At 45.8% G+C, this 14,905-nt stretch overlaps 1 protein-coding gene across 1 annotated transcript; it reads left to right on the top strand.

The window, feature by feature from the left end:
- The first annotated feature begins 9,493 nt into the window (after positions 1-9,493).
- Positions 9,494-14,622, top strand: LOC137912958 (KN motif and ankyrin repeat domain-containing protein 2-like). Its single transcript, XM_068757089.1, is given in 11 exon segments — positions 9,494-9,530; positions 9,819-11,195; positions 11,346-11,555; positions 11,646-11,754; positions 11,849-12,451; positions 12,555-12,642; positions 13,052-13,271; positions 13,506-13,648; positions 13,792-13,992; positions 14,070-14,168; positions 14,566-14,622. Coding segments are annotated over 11 exon segments (3,144 nt in total).
- The last annotated feature ends 283 nt before the right edge of the window (positions 14,623-14,905 follow it).

Raw genomic sequence — 14,905 nt, 5'->3', positions numbered from 1 at the left:
CTGTGACATTATTACCGTACAGTAACTGATTACATGTTTGCTGTCGTGTAAGGCAAGTCCTGTTTTTAAACTAATGTCAAAAAGCACTCCAAATGCCTTGTATTATGTCAACACTGTGTTTATATAGTCATTGTAGCTATTTCCAACTACTGTATCTAAGATATTGCACTATTGTAAACAAACTACAACACAAATATTGTAACTATTGAGATATCGTGATCTTTTGTTAATTTGCAAAACTGCAGAATCTTTTTTTTTTTTTTACCAATTAGATACTTTTTTGTATTTATTTACACTGTTTTGTACTGCTTTCTATTACATTCCTCTTCCTTCTTTCAGCAAGTTTTTATTTATAGAATAAACACTAGTCGAGTGGTTGAATTTTTATTGGCATGCATTGTGATTATCACATTAAGTGTAGTTTGTCGTGGCAACAAGGGAAAATATATAATTTTCCCAGTGTTTTTATACTGCATCATAATTGGCCTGTTTAGAGTCTGGAATGTCATGACAATACATGTAAAGGCACTTATTTTGAATTAAAAATAATCTAACAGTAGTTTGTGGATTGGCTTTTTACATATTGACACAGAACAGAAAAAAAATAAAGGATGTGGAAGATTAAAGTGCGATCAGATTTAAATTAAGTTCAGGACAATTTTTTTTTTAAATCAGATTAAGTAAACACTATCCGTTCCTCATTAGGTAAAATACTTGTATCAAAAAATATATCGAATTATATTTGAATATTTATATAGTGAAAAAAAATATTTTACTTGTGTTTGTAAGTTTTTGTCCAGTAATCATCTGATTACGGTATGGATGTTTTCTACATCCATACTGAGCTACGCTCTTCACTAAAGTTTGTGTCATGGTTAAAAAGAAAATAAATATCTCTATCTTACAGCACAAATCTTTTTGGGAGAAAAAAAAAGTGTATGTTTTAATTACATTCCTCTTTTGGCTTGTCCCGTCAGGGGTCGTCACAGCAAATCTACCTCTGATGCTGCATTGACTTCTGTGTTTGCACATGCCTGTATTAAAGTGTTTTCCCTTCTCTTTTGTCCTTGAGGGGCCTGAAGGTTTGTACACTTCTCAAATACCGCATACTGGTGGTATTTGTAACAATGCTTGTTTTGGTAAATATATCATATCCTTTAGATATTTGTCAGAATTGAAGTTTGATTGTTATCATGGCTTAACATGTTAAGAGCATCAGTTGCTGTAATTATTTTCTACGGATCTAAATTGCTGACTGTCTGTATACTAGCATTGTCAGGATTGACAACCAAAGCTAATGATGACCTTTCCAATGGGAATCATTTCTTAAAAACAAGAGGTTAGGACTGACGAATTCAGAGGGACACCATATACCAGGAAAGGCAGGAAAGGACATTTTACACATAGTTGACAAATGTGTAATTAGCCTCAAGCTTTTCCTGAAAGATCCCATTTATTTATAATGCACACCATCAGCAGCATAACCCACAAGTTTTCCAAGATGAACATGAACATGAATATTTTTAAATCCTATTGTTTTATTTTCTTCAAAGTAAAAAAAACAGACACAATTAACAGATGTAAGGCTTGAATTGAGATGCATTGCCTGGGCTTGAAAAAAATATATGGTTGACGTCGGAAAAGATATTGATGGAAACAATGTGTCTCTTTGTCGGAGGACCCACGGAGGGTACATGAAGGCTTTTCAGACGCTGGCCCTTTAAGAGGAGTGGGCGGGGCCGCGGAGCATCTTGGCTGCAGTGTTTTTGTCTCTGTCAGTGAGCGCTCCTGGGCCCAGGCGGCGGATGAAAGGATTTCCAGAGGACAGGTAGGAACCGCGAATAAGTTTCCTTCTTTTTCTTTTTCTTTTGTCTTTATCCACCTGCATTTTAAATCGCTTTTTCCGTGGCGCTTTTTTTTTGTGTGTGTGTCACTTCTTTTCTGACGCGTCGGTCCTCCCCATTCCACCCGCTCCCTTCTCTCTCTTTGAAGCAGCCGCTTCTTTATTCACCGCAATCCCTCCATCGGTAGTCTGATATATATTACAGCCTGTAAATTAGGTTCCTGCATTTCCTGCTCAGCGTCGCTTCATTTTAGGAGGACTCCAGTCTCCAGTCGCGCCTCTTTTTGTTCAGAGCATCATCGATTCACGCAGCACGACGGTGAGAAGCGCAGCTGCCGAAAACACGCCGTTATCTCTATTAGAATAAAACTCACTTTCCTGTATTAACCGGAAACAGGTTTTTTGAGACAAAATATGAGCCAAATATTAATGTATAGAAGTATAGAAGGTATTTTAAAGGAACATTCCCTTGCCTCTTTTTTTATCCCTGTTAAATTCATCAGTGTACTGTATTGTGATTTTTACTGAGGGTTCATCGGGAAGGATTTTATTTTTTGCCACAAGGCCTCAACTTTTGTGGCAATTTGTTATTAAAGCTCAATCCAGTTCTGTTTGATCTTTCTGCATGCTTTACTTCTCCACGGCATTCCTAAACTAACGCCACATTTCGGTGTGTTTATCTGTTTGCCTTTCATCATTAAACTTTCCCCTCATGCCTCATGCGTGATCATGTGCAACACTCTGGGTCGAGCCACTTTAGAATTTCACACACAAAAAAGGAAAAACTCAGCGAAGGCTCGTGGGAGAGGGTGGGCCCGTGCACGCTGCAGGTTTTCACTACTTCCAGATGTTCATCGGCTTTTCGTTGCCGCTTCTTGTCCTAAAATTTGCTCGTCTCGCCGCCTGAACTCGTCGCTGGTCAGCGAAGGGCGTGACCTCTGGACACTAGTCATCTTCTGGCCTGTCCCAGCGAAGAGGGATGAGAGCTGATGGAGGAGCAGCAGGAGAGCGTGAGACTCTAAAAAGGTTTTCCAGACGTGTATATGATCGGAACTAATGATAAACTCTTTAAATGTCACTTTATCATCATTCAAATCTAAGTCCTGATGGGTTTTCTGCTTCGAAGAAGAGAGTTGTGTTGGCGGCGCGAGTGAGTCGGTGAGGTACGCTGTCCTGCTTCATCAGTAAACACATCAGTTGTTGTTTTGATTTCAGCATCGGTCTGGTGGACTGTATCATACAATACACCGCTGTCCTGCTAATGTGTCCGTGGGCTGCCGACTGTATAAATCACCAATGAATAGTCAAAGACTGCTGCAGATGGTGTCTGTCCGGTCATTGGTGTAGCTGCATATGCAGGATGGTTGTCTGTTAGTCTAACACATAAGATGTGACAAGGGAGGACAACATGGCCGTTTAAACAACAAACAGCAACTGTAGAATCCTCGGGGTTTATTGCAGAAGTCTTAGCTGGACTTTACTTATAGACACGACTCAATACTTCATTGTTGGGGACCCCCCCCCCCCCCCCCCCCTCCCTTAAGAGTTCAGTCGGAGACTCCTGGGAGTCCCTCAATCCGTAGCTTGGGAATTTCTCGACAGGTTTGTCAGCAGCTGGAGTTCCCTTCAGCCATTTTCACGCGAGCTGGAATGCGATTGTCTCGCTCCCGTGTTTGAACCGAGGGGTGCTTCGCTGGAATGCAGGGCTATAAACCCCATTTGCACTCTGGGACACACGCCGGGCATTTAGAAGGTTTAGCGGGGCTAATGAAATTACTGACTGTATGAGACTGTCTAGGCCCTGTCCACTGATTCTCTGCTTCGACCTCATGATCAATTAGCCGTTCTATTAAAACCGATACAGAAAATGATCATTTCTGCCACTTGGGGACGTTTCCCCTTTTCCGTCACCTATGAATCTATCTTCTTCAGACCATCTCAGCCTTTCTTTGCTACCAACAATTCTTTAGTATTAGAGGTTATTTAGTTCTTAAGATAAAGATCAGAGGCAGCATTGTAGAAGTAGCATCTGCCAGTAAAAGAATGTTTTCAGTGAACATATGGTTAATCTGGCTTTGCAGCTCATTCATTATGTGATTGAATAATCTCACTTGATCTCTTTTAATGCATTGATACCCAGATAAGCACAATTGTCTTTGCAGTCTAGTAAAGCAGACTGACATGTCGCTGTGGTCGGCGTTATGGATGCGTTCCCCGTCCCGTCCTTTGATTAGCAACAGTCGCTGAATCAGGAAGTATTTAATCAGATTCCCGAGAGGGGCCTACTTTAGCTCTACTGTTGCAGCAGTGAGATTACTTCCTTTGCTCTGCCATGCTGTCCCGTTGGTACCTCAACACGCGCTGACCTGAGCTTTTAACCCCAGCCCTGCTGGGAACGCCCTACTGCCGTCTGGACCTCGTCTTCTTCCTCTCCAGCCCCCGGCCTCCTCAAAGCGCCGTGGCCTCTCTGCTCGGCATCATTTTTAATCCCCACCTCCGCAACAGCTCAGGAATTTTCTCCCAAATGCCTTTTTTTTGTTCTTTTTTTTTTTTCCGGTGCTGCTCCTTGCAGCTCAGCCCCACCCTTGCTCAGTTTCCTGTTGGAGGTTAGCACAATGACCAATAGCAGGCTGGCGGGTGTTTACTCTGCTCCTGCTCCAGGAGTAATGGGAGATGGCCGGTCCCTCCCCTTGGCCATACTCTTGCCTGCACCATACCACTAAGTCCAGCAAAGTCTGTTCCTCCACACCGCCACCTCATAATGTAAAAAGCAGGGCAGAGCTCTAGGAGGGACGCGCCTCTGGGTTATGATTTCGCTGGAAAGCACCAGCAGCAAGAGCAAACTGTATGACAAGCGTCCTGTCTGCCAGGCGGTGATGTGCAACAGATGACTGTTGCTGCTTCTGCACTGAGCATCATTTAGCTGTTCTGAATAGACGTCTGATACAGTTTTTATTCATCGAGAACCGTTTGGCTGAATGAAGCCATCTGTCCTGCAGAGGAAGAGGACAAGAAGTCTTCACAGACGGACCAAGAACGGTCTCCAGTGTCTTTCTGTAACATTTAAGACTCATCTATATGTATATATTCACGTATACTCGGGGCGGGGGGGGGGGTTTAGCTGGTTTTAGTCAGACCGAGTGCATCTTCTCGTAAGTATTGTCTAATTTCGGCACGGAATGCACAGATCACGGTCGTCTTTGAGGTGGAGGCATTTAAGATCGAGAGGAAAAGTCTTTTTGAGACTTTCTGAAGCCGTCGCGTGATTCTTCTTTCTGCTGCGACGGCAGCAAACCGCACTGTGGTGTCAGCATAAGCGTTTGCTGTGATTCATGCTAGCGGAGTCCAAATATGAAGGCAGTCATGCGCTTTTCTCATTCGTGAAGTTTCCATCTAAAACCATTTAAGTTTTCTTCCCTGCTCCTCTTGCACTTCTGCCTTTCTTTCTCTCCCACCCTCCATCACATACGACAGTCTCACTTTTTTTTTTAAGTTAGTCTCTCCCTCTGCTTGTTACTCTTTCTCCCGGGCTTAGAGGAAGTGGCTGTATCCTTTGGGGGATAGAAAGATGGAGCTCCCTTTCCTGTAACCCTTTCTTCATCAGACCGCAGATTAGTACACCAGTTATGTGTGTTCTTCGTCACATCAATTATCTTGTGGCACATGTACCGCTAAAATCTATCTACTTATTTAGGGTATAGTAAATCAGAAATGTATCCTTGTGCTGTCAGATTAATCATCAGGAACACAAACAAATTAAAAAGCCTTAAATCACTTAGCTTTCCTCTTATGGGTGCCCTCGAGTAACTAAATCAATGCAAAGGCTATGGCTGTGTCTGTGGAGCTGTGGGAGTTTCAGGCCTCAGCCGGTTGTGATGTGTTGGGAGATGTGTGTTTTCATCTCTATCGTGTGGGAGTCGATGGGAGTTGAAGTTGTCTCTCGTAAAGTTTGGCATTACTCTTAGACAAGTATTTTCCATCAGCACCAAGGCAGGGTTATAAGTACAATGTCCACATCGCTCACTGTCTTAAATCCTATCATTAACAGTAGTTCTTTGGCGTTGATATATATTCACGATATTGTGTTTGCTTACACGGATAGAATCGCAACCATTTTTGGAGTCATGGACACGTCTCTGTTTAGATATTAATTATGTGGGCTAGCCCTTTGTAATCCCAGAGTCCATAACAGCATCTCATCATCTGTTTGTTTGTTTGGAGGTAAAGTTCCTCGCTGCACCCGCTCGTCTCCCTCTCCCTCTCCCAGATGCCCCTCCTTGCTTTATATTAGAACCAGCTGTGGAACTGGAGGACCGAATGAATGGCTCTTTGTGATTTGGCTGTCATTCCAGTCTAAAAGGTTGGATTCTCCTCCTACCCCTCCCGTGACAAGGAGAGGGTATGGGGGGGGGGGAACGACAATTGACAACAACATGAGACAATAGACAGAACTGAAATTCTTATCGTGAAATACTGCATAGGTCAACCACCGGTGTTCTCTGGGCCGTGAGACCCTTCTGACAAAATGTCGACGACACTTTGGGCAGCCTGAGCCAAGATATTCAGCACAAGCCACGCTGCTTATCTGGTGGACGGGTGTGCGGGAGCTGCAGCGCACCATTCGAATCTGTGTTGTCCATGAAAGGAGCACTTTATAAGGCTCATGAAATCAGCCTTGGTTCAGGTCTTCAAAGCCGATCTGTGCAGATGACGGCTGTTCCCACAGAGGCTGGAGGGTGTGTGTGTGTGTGTGTGTGTGTGTCTACCAGTGGATTTGGGAGTGTTAGTCACAGAAGCAAGAAAACAGAAAACATTGCCCAATCACATGGCAGGGAGGCTCCGATTGATTAATGCTCTAAATTTGAGGGAGGAATGGGTTGGGGGGGAGGGGGGGGGGGAGGGGAGTCTTCCTAGACATCTGGGCGAGCGGCTATGCATGGCTGAGACTGCATTCAGGCTGTTTCTCAAGGAGGCCGGGCCATGATTGCCTTTAATGTCGGTATATTGTTCACAGCCGGCAGGTCGGTCCAAACCGCTGGATGTTTTGAAATGTTTTTTTAAGTGCCTGTTTTACCCGTGTTTACAAAAGAGCGGTCTGCCACAGGAGACCACTCTTCTGTAACCTGTCAGAAGTCTGTTTGTCTCCGTCAGCGGAGTCACACGCCTTGTAATGTTTACTGACGTCGCCTGATGACGACTTGTCTGGAAGTTTCCTTTTGTTTGTAATGCAGTTTTTCTGGGCTACGAACAAAAGCTGGGACTTGTGAAGTTTACTTTGTTTCTAATGTCCCACAGGTACTGTGTGTAAAAGTGCAAGAAAGAGAAGGGGAGCGCAAGGAGCCCGGGGAGCAGCGGTCCCATCCGTGCAGCGCAAGCAGCTGGTATGAGGCGGAAAATAAATCCCCCTTTTCCTAATTCACAAACCATACCCAAACCTGAACAGAATAGTAATCATGAACTTTCAGAGACTGTGAAGCAGTGGAAAAATCCACGAGGGTCTTCTCTGGGAGGTGGGACGGTTCTGAATGAGCGATACTGAGATCTGATCCTTTGTAATGGCAATAATATGAGATGCTACTCGATAGATGGAAGTAACCAATTTGATAAACTTGGGAGCGCTGACCTCCAAATGAAGCTCGGGATTTTAAAAGACTTCTCAGGGTGGTCTCGATCCATCAAAGGCATCAAAGAGGGAAATCTGTGTGCGTGCTGTGAATTCAGATTCTAATCCTCCAGATGCTGTCATAGAAATGAATAAACCTTATGCTGCCTTGCATGCCTTCAATGTTTCTCCAGTTGCCCTTAGAAGCCAAAGGACCTATGCTAGGATGCATTTTTCTCGTGACATCTTACAGGACATACCACAGACATGTAATTTGTGCTGGATGACCTGCGTCTTATCCCCAGAGGGGTTGTCTTAATCTTAATGGAAGGGAATGGAGGGAGTAAACCAGTCTATGTTGACTTCCGTTAGCATGGCATGCAGCTGTGTACGGAGGGTGGGGGGTTGTAATGGGGGGCAAGGCATTTGTGCCGGATGAAGCCAGCCAGGGGACATTATCGGAAGAATGGCAGTGTGGCGCTGAGGGAGGCTGCGCGCTGGTGTCTGTTCAGCTGTCATCTCAAAGGAACTCTGTTTGAGAGCTGGGCGAGAGGGAGGAAGGTCAACCGCTCCGCCCCAGCCGCACAGATTATACACACTCAAGAAGAGTATATTCATGCCCAATGAGCCGCTGCTGGAGAGGCAGATGTGGAGCATCTGGAGGAGGTTGTGTTGGGAGGAATGGTACCAGTAACAGAGAAAGAGACAGTTCAGGAACAGGGTAATGTGATGCCATTACTCTGTATCAAGTAAAGAACTTTAATGTAAGGATGTCTTAAAATTTACTCCACTAAGACATCTGACAGATTCCTCAACTGGATATATATGCCGCTATATAAATAGTAATAATAAATATTTTATGCTGAAATAAAGTTGTCTTGGTGTCTGTGGCTTATATGTTTTTCATGTTTTAGTGCTTTCAGTTTGGCAGCGTTCAAATCTACGTGCATTGTTTCCTTCCCTACGTGTGAAATGTGGGTACGAGAGGGTGATGAAGGGGCACAGATAAGGGGCCTTGCTCCAGGACATTAAACTATCTACAGGACTTAGAAACAGTGACTAACTTGACTTGGTATTTTATTTTTTTTCCCCAAGTGCCCTACTTTTTACAAATGAGCGAGCACTGTGCAGAGTCACGGGACAGAGAGCAAGAGCTGGACTTAAAGAAGAGGCACCGTGCTTTCTGCAGTAACAGCAAACGGCCTTAGAGTGTGCCCACGGAAAAAAAACAAAGGGCAGATTTCATCTTCTTTCATCCAATTTAACAATGTATCAATGACTAATGCCGTTACATTCCCGTTCCCACAACGTGATGACCTAGAAAGTTAATCTTTTGCAAGCAGACGCCAACCCGGGCGGCCGTGGCGCTGTCAGTTCAACGCACCGCTCTCGCGTGGAGTAAAACGCCTCGTCTTTTGTTTGCGAGTTGTCAAAATGCACTAAATCGCTTCTGTGGCGATGCAATGACAAGACAATGGGGGGGGAAATGAAAGGGACGGTGAATGGCTGAATTCTCGGGATTATCAGCTGGAGCAGGAGGGGAAGGTGTGGAGAAAGTGAGGGAGAGAAAAAGGAGAGTGCCTCCAAACCCCAAATCGAGAGGGAACGCCAGTGTGCACATCTGATTCCTAATAAGGTTGTAACTGGCAGTCTCAATCCTCTGTCCTAGAATCAGCTGCCAGGAAAACTTTCCCCTGTAACTCCGCTGAATGCTTGGAACAGAAACAAACACACAATCCACTGTGACCCTCCGCGCTCCGAAGAATGAACGGCTAAAATTAGGAGGGGGTGCAGGAGTGTGAAAGAAAAATAAACTATTTCTGGACATTCAAAAGAAACAATGCAGCCGCAATCAGTCATTTATTCTTAGAGTGCCAAATATAAAGTGGTGTGTTCTCATTTGCATTATGTTGTCGGCTTATGAGACGTCCATATGATGTTGTCGGGGTTCTTTAGACTGTCTTATGTGTATGTTTATTTATCATTTCAACACATCTCTGTCTACACAGGTCCGAGAAAGGGGGCGACTGAGCCGCCACGGGATCATCATGGCTCAGGTGCTGCATATGGACCCCAGCTTCCCAGGTGCAACTTCCTCGTCTTCCTAATATTGCTCTTCATGATAATGAAGTTGTTTTAAGGTCACTATTTTTAGTAGGATTTAAGTCATCGCACAACTTCTAATCTTCTAGTCATTTAATAGTTGTGTTATTCACACACTTTCGAGCAACGGTACCGTTTCCTTTTCGTACCTAATTTGGTATTTGTTTGAGAAATATGTTTGAGCTCAAAGTTTATACTTTTTTCTAAAGTCTGATTCCAGGATTGGATGCGAATTTCCATTTGTTTAACTCTGATTTCCCTCCCCCTCAGGGAAACTCAACGTGCCTGTCCCCCCTTCACTCCACGGCAAAGAAAAGGAGGCACCTTACTCTGTTGAGACCCCCTATGGCTACCATCTGGACTTAGACTTCCTCAAATATGTCAACGACATAGAGAAGGGAAACACTATTAAGAAGGTGCCTATCCAGCGCCGGCCGCGCTATGGCTCCCTTCCCCGGGGTTATGGCTACGCTGGCTCCTGGTGGACTTCCACAGAGTCCCTCTGTTCCAATGCGAGCATGGACAGCCGGCACTCTTCCTTCTCCTACTGCGCCCCAGGCTACCACACGATGCAGAGGCCCAGCTTCAGCACCGCCCGGGTGGAGAAGACCCTGTTGGATGCGCGGAGGAAGCTGGAGGAGGAAAAAGAGGGGCGGAGATTTTCCACCCTGGGAAGCATGCACAGCAGTGTAGCGGGGTCTAACACCTCTCTCAGCAGTGCCCACAGCTTCAACAGAGCCCAGGGTGGAAGTGGATCCTTCACTCCAGTTAATTCTGGCCTGTCCACGCCAGTGACCCCGACGCCAGCCCACCTGCAGCATGTCAGAGAGCAGATGGCTGCGGCCCTCAGGAAAATAAAGGAGCTCGAGGACCAGGTGAAGACCATCCCTGTGCTGCAGGTAAAGATCTCTGTGCTACAGGAGGAGAAACGGCAACTCAGCGTCCAGCTGAAGAGCCAGAAGTTTCTGGGCCACACGCTGGGTTTCAGCCGAGGTCGTCCCAGAGGAGAGCTCTACATCGATATCCCTGAAGAAGAAGGAAGCAATGGAGGAAAGAGCAGCAAGAAGCCGGCCGGGCCATTATCTCCCACAGCACCTGAGGGCTTAAAGCAAGATTCGGGGTGTGAGATTGAGGACACGGTGATTGTGGGTGGAGCACGGCCAGATGTAAAGCTGGAAGTCCGCACTGTGGGAGTGGGACCAGAGGAGGCGAGGGGCAGTCGTCACGTGGGAGTCGGGGTTCGGGAGGAGGATCTGGGCCTACTTCCTCAAACAGAGGCTCTTAAGAATCAAGTGGGTCAGCTTGAGGGCCAGCTAAAGAGGACGATGCAGGAGCTGCGGGCTGCACAGCACCAGGTTACTGCAGTCCAAAGCACCCCTCAGGCAGAGCATCCGGTCATGGCTACCAGCATGGGTTGGAAAGAGCCACAAGGCTGCAGCCTGCACAGTCTGGTCAGCTTCACACAGCTGTCCCACCAGAGAGAACAGAGAACTGTGGGAGTCCAGGTATACACACTAGAGCAACCTACCGTCGTAGAGGTGGGCACTCTGCTCCATGCGAAGACTTGCAGCTCCCTTCGACCCACTGGTGGATCGGTGGAGGACGACCACAGAGGACAAACTGAAGGTCTGTTTCGAAGCTGAAACGGCTCCTCTCTGAAACTAGAATCTTACTTGCATCCCAGGATTCATTGCGTTTCCTTTCTATTGTGCAAATGTACTTTGTAAATTTTACCTTTTATTTCTCAACAAGATATTTTATTTGGTGATGCTGAAAATGCTATTTTCGGTCTCACAGACACCCCTGTTGGATTACCGATCGCAGTTAGCTCCAAGCAAGTACGTGATGTCCTGAAGAGCGAGTTGTCCACCTCAGAGCCTGTGACTACGCCTATTGTCACTGTCGGCACATCTGGGAATCGGGTCGGTTTGCTGCATTGCAAAGATGGAGAGTCGCACCTCCCTACATCTACAGGGGCTGTCCAATTACAAGAAGGCCTTAAGAAAGGTAAGTGGACTCAAAAAAAAAATGCATCTTGACCATCCATCGAACCACGTCAGGATTTTGCTGTATGCGTGATTGTGGTGTGTTTTCCAGCCTCGTCTCCACAGTCTTCCCTGCGATCCATTATGAAGCGGAAAGCAGATGGAGAGCCAGGATCTCCCTCCACAAAGAAAAACCTTCAGTTCGTTGGAATCAATGGGGGGTAGGTTCCAGTCATTACTGTCCGCCAATCAGTCGAATGCTGAGCTGCAAAGACTAGGAGTTGTGAGACGGTGACACGCGTTCTTGTCTTTCAGCTATGAGTCTGAATCAGACGACAGCAGCAGCGAGAGCTCCGACGAGGGCAGTGACTCCAGTGAATATCATGAAGCCAGGGAAAAGCTCCCAGAGTCAGCCGCCCGGCACCAGCAGATATCCCACAGCGAGGCTTCTCAGCCTCCAGATAACAACAGTATGCCTCAACAGAATGTTGTCAAACTACCAGCCATCATCCCGGAGTTGCAGCAGAGTCGAAACTCTTCTGGTACTGCGGACGCAAGACTTCCAGACGAAGCCCTCCAGTCGCCAGAGATGGATACTGTTGTGCGAAATTGTGCTTCTCAGCCACCAGCCTCTCCTCTACGTCCAGCGAACGACTCTGCCTCTAAAGGACCTGCAAATCTGCCATCAGAAAAACACACAGTTACCCATGAGATCATTAGCATATCGTCAAGCACCGATTCCACTCCTGATCAAAGCTTCATTAAGTCCCGTGTCGCTGCATCACTGTGTGACACTGAAACCTCAGAGGTTGCCGAGCAGCAACCTGCCGTCCAGTCAGAAACAACTGCCCTCTCCAGCCAGTCAGAGTTAAAGCCAGCCGCAAATGAAAACGCCACAGCATCTACCAAACAATTCAGGTGAACAGGACTGATGTTGGTTTGATAATAACATATGTAGTAACACTTTATAACACCTGCGCATGAGCATCGGTGACTGATGTTGACTCACTGTCTGTCTCAGACTGGAGCTGAGTGACAGCCTGATGTCAGCACTTCATGCTTTGCAGAAAGCCCTGGGGGAACCCAATGCCTTCAGTCAGCAAGGAGCAGTAGGTGTTCATTTAGTTCACTTTATTTAATGCAGGAAACTAAGAGAATTCACACTGGCGACAACAAGCAGAAGCATGATCAAGAAAAAAAAGGCCGATTCTCAAAAATGTATCACACTGAAACATTTTCTGAATATTAAAAAAAAATTGTATTTAAGATTTTGGAACAAAAAAAAAGAAGCGCTTTTTGTGCTAGGTTTTAGACACAATTCTCCTTACATTTATGTCACGATTTTAGCAGACAGCGTAGTTCCTTGTATTTCTGCCAGATTTAGTTTCCAACGCACGGCATTCTCATTTTTGATTTAAAGAAATATATGTATTGCCTAGGAGTTTAGCAGTTTTATTTCTCTAACACCCTGGAACATTTCCGTGTCTCGAATGATTCTTCTTTCGTGTCTGATCTCAGAGAGCGGCTTACACCACAGTGCTGCAGGAGTGGCTGCGCGTGTCCTGCCACAAAGCGGCGGACACGGCTGTCGTCGAGGCCTATATGAGTGCCTTCGCCTCCATCTCCCCTCAGCTGCTGGAGTTTGTGATCAACATGGCAGATGGCAACGGCAACACGGCGCTTCACTACACCGTCTCCCACTCCAACTTCCCTGTGGTGAAACTGCTGCTGGACACGGGTCAGCTTTTAGTTCATACGCACCATTTTGCACGAGTGAATGATACGTTTATAGGATGGTGACTGAAGCATTGAAAATCCTTTATGTAAAAATTAAACTAGTCACGTCTTTGCCCAGTATACAGCCATTTGTCACATGGTCTAACAATTCACATCCTTCATGTCATGTGTCAGCCTGTGTCTTTGTCTATGATGCTGCTACATCACCTGTCAAACTGCCCCATATACCTGACAGGCCTGTGCAATGCTGACAAGCAGAACAAGGCGGGCTACACAGCCATTATGCTGACGGCTCTGGCTGCCTTCCACTCAGACAGCGACCTTCAAACCGTCCTGCAGCTGCTGCGCACTGGAGATGTTAATGCCAAGGCCAGCCAGGTGCGCCCTCTACTGCTCAGTCATGAGACTCGTAAAGATGCACGCTGCAGCTTGTAGTCTGCCTGGCAGCAATTTAGATTTGAAATTGGATCTGTGTGATTTTAGATTTTTCTTTTCTTTTTTTTTAACGTTGACAATTGTAGGCTGGCCAAACGGCGCTGATGTTGGCTGTCAGCCACGGGCGAGGGGACATGGTGCGGGCGCTGCTGTCATGCGGAGCACAGGTCAACATCCGTGATGACGACGGCTCCACAGCGCTTATGTGTGCCTGCGAACACGGCCACGTGGACATCGTGCGTCAGCTACTGTCTGTGCCCGGATGTGATGCCACTCTCACTGATAATGTGAGTACAGTATATGTTTCTCTGTCCTCTTTCTTATAAACCCGACGATCCAACCGTTGTCCTCTCTTTTCTTACAGGATGGCAGCACTGCTCTGTCCATTGCGCTGGATGCCAGTCAGAATGACATTGCTGTGCTGCTTTACGCTCACCTGAACTTTGCAAAGCCTCCTTCCCCTGTGAGAAAACGGACACACTACAAACACACATTGATTGTTCTCATAAGGGCCTTGTTTTTAGAGTAATAATTTACCAACATTCATACTGGGAGAAATCCGCAACAGACATTGTTAACTAACATAGAGGCAGTTCAAGCAAACCGAAGGTTAAAAAAAAGAATATCAACACAATAAAAAGTGCAATCTAATGTTGAAACATCACAAGCGTTTCGTATAGCCTTTATGAAACGGTTGTTTATGTTTCTGAACTTGGGATTTTCTCCTTAACACATCAGCTGACATTCTTTTGTGACAGCCGAGAGTAGAACTATGCAAAGTATGTTTATTCCCCTTTTAAACCGAGTCTGCAAGATTTTGCCTGTAGTTGATAAACTAATACATTTTTTAACTTGTGTAGGTCTCACCAAAGTCTCCACTATTGGGGTCGTCTCCTCCTACCAATGAAACAAGATAAAACCTAATCCTGAAGCGGATGACGGCAACCCGACAGCCAAGCCGCAGAAAATGTTCATGTTACAGTGATTTTGTTTTAATGCAAAGCATGAGTTTGAGTGTGATTTTCACCCACCACAGTTCCTTATAATTTACAGATGGTTATATGACAGCTCACACATTGTTCATCACTTTTTCTTCGACAATGCTCTAATTTTATTACAGTCGTGGTAGAAAACACCGATCTCTTTTTTTGTGGTACCATTTGACAAACTGAATATCTACTGGACTGTGTAAAGATCGGT

Source organism: Brachionichthys hirsutus, unplaced genomic scaffold (assembly GCF_040956055.1).
Source record: "Brachionichthys hirsutus isolate HB-005 unplaced genomic scaffold, CSIRO-AGI_Bhir_v1 contig_851, whole genome shotgun sequence".
In the NCBI taxonomy this organism is placed as follows: Eukaryota; Metazoa; Chordata; class Actinopteri; order Lophiiformes; family Brachionichthyidae; genus Brachionichthys; species Brachionichthys hirsutus.
The sequence above is the reverse complement of the archived record's forward strand: the minus strand, read 5'-3'. Positions and strand labels throughout refer to the sequence as shown.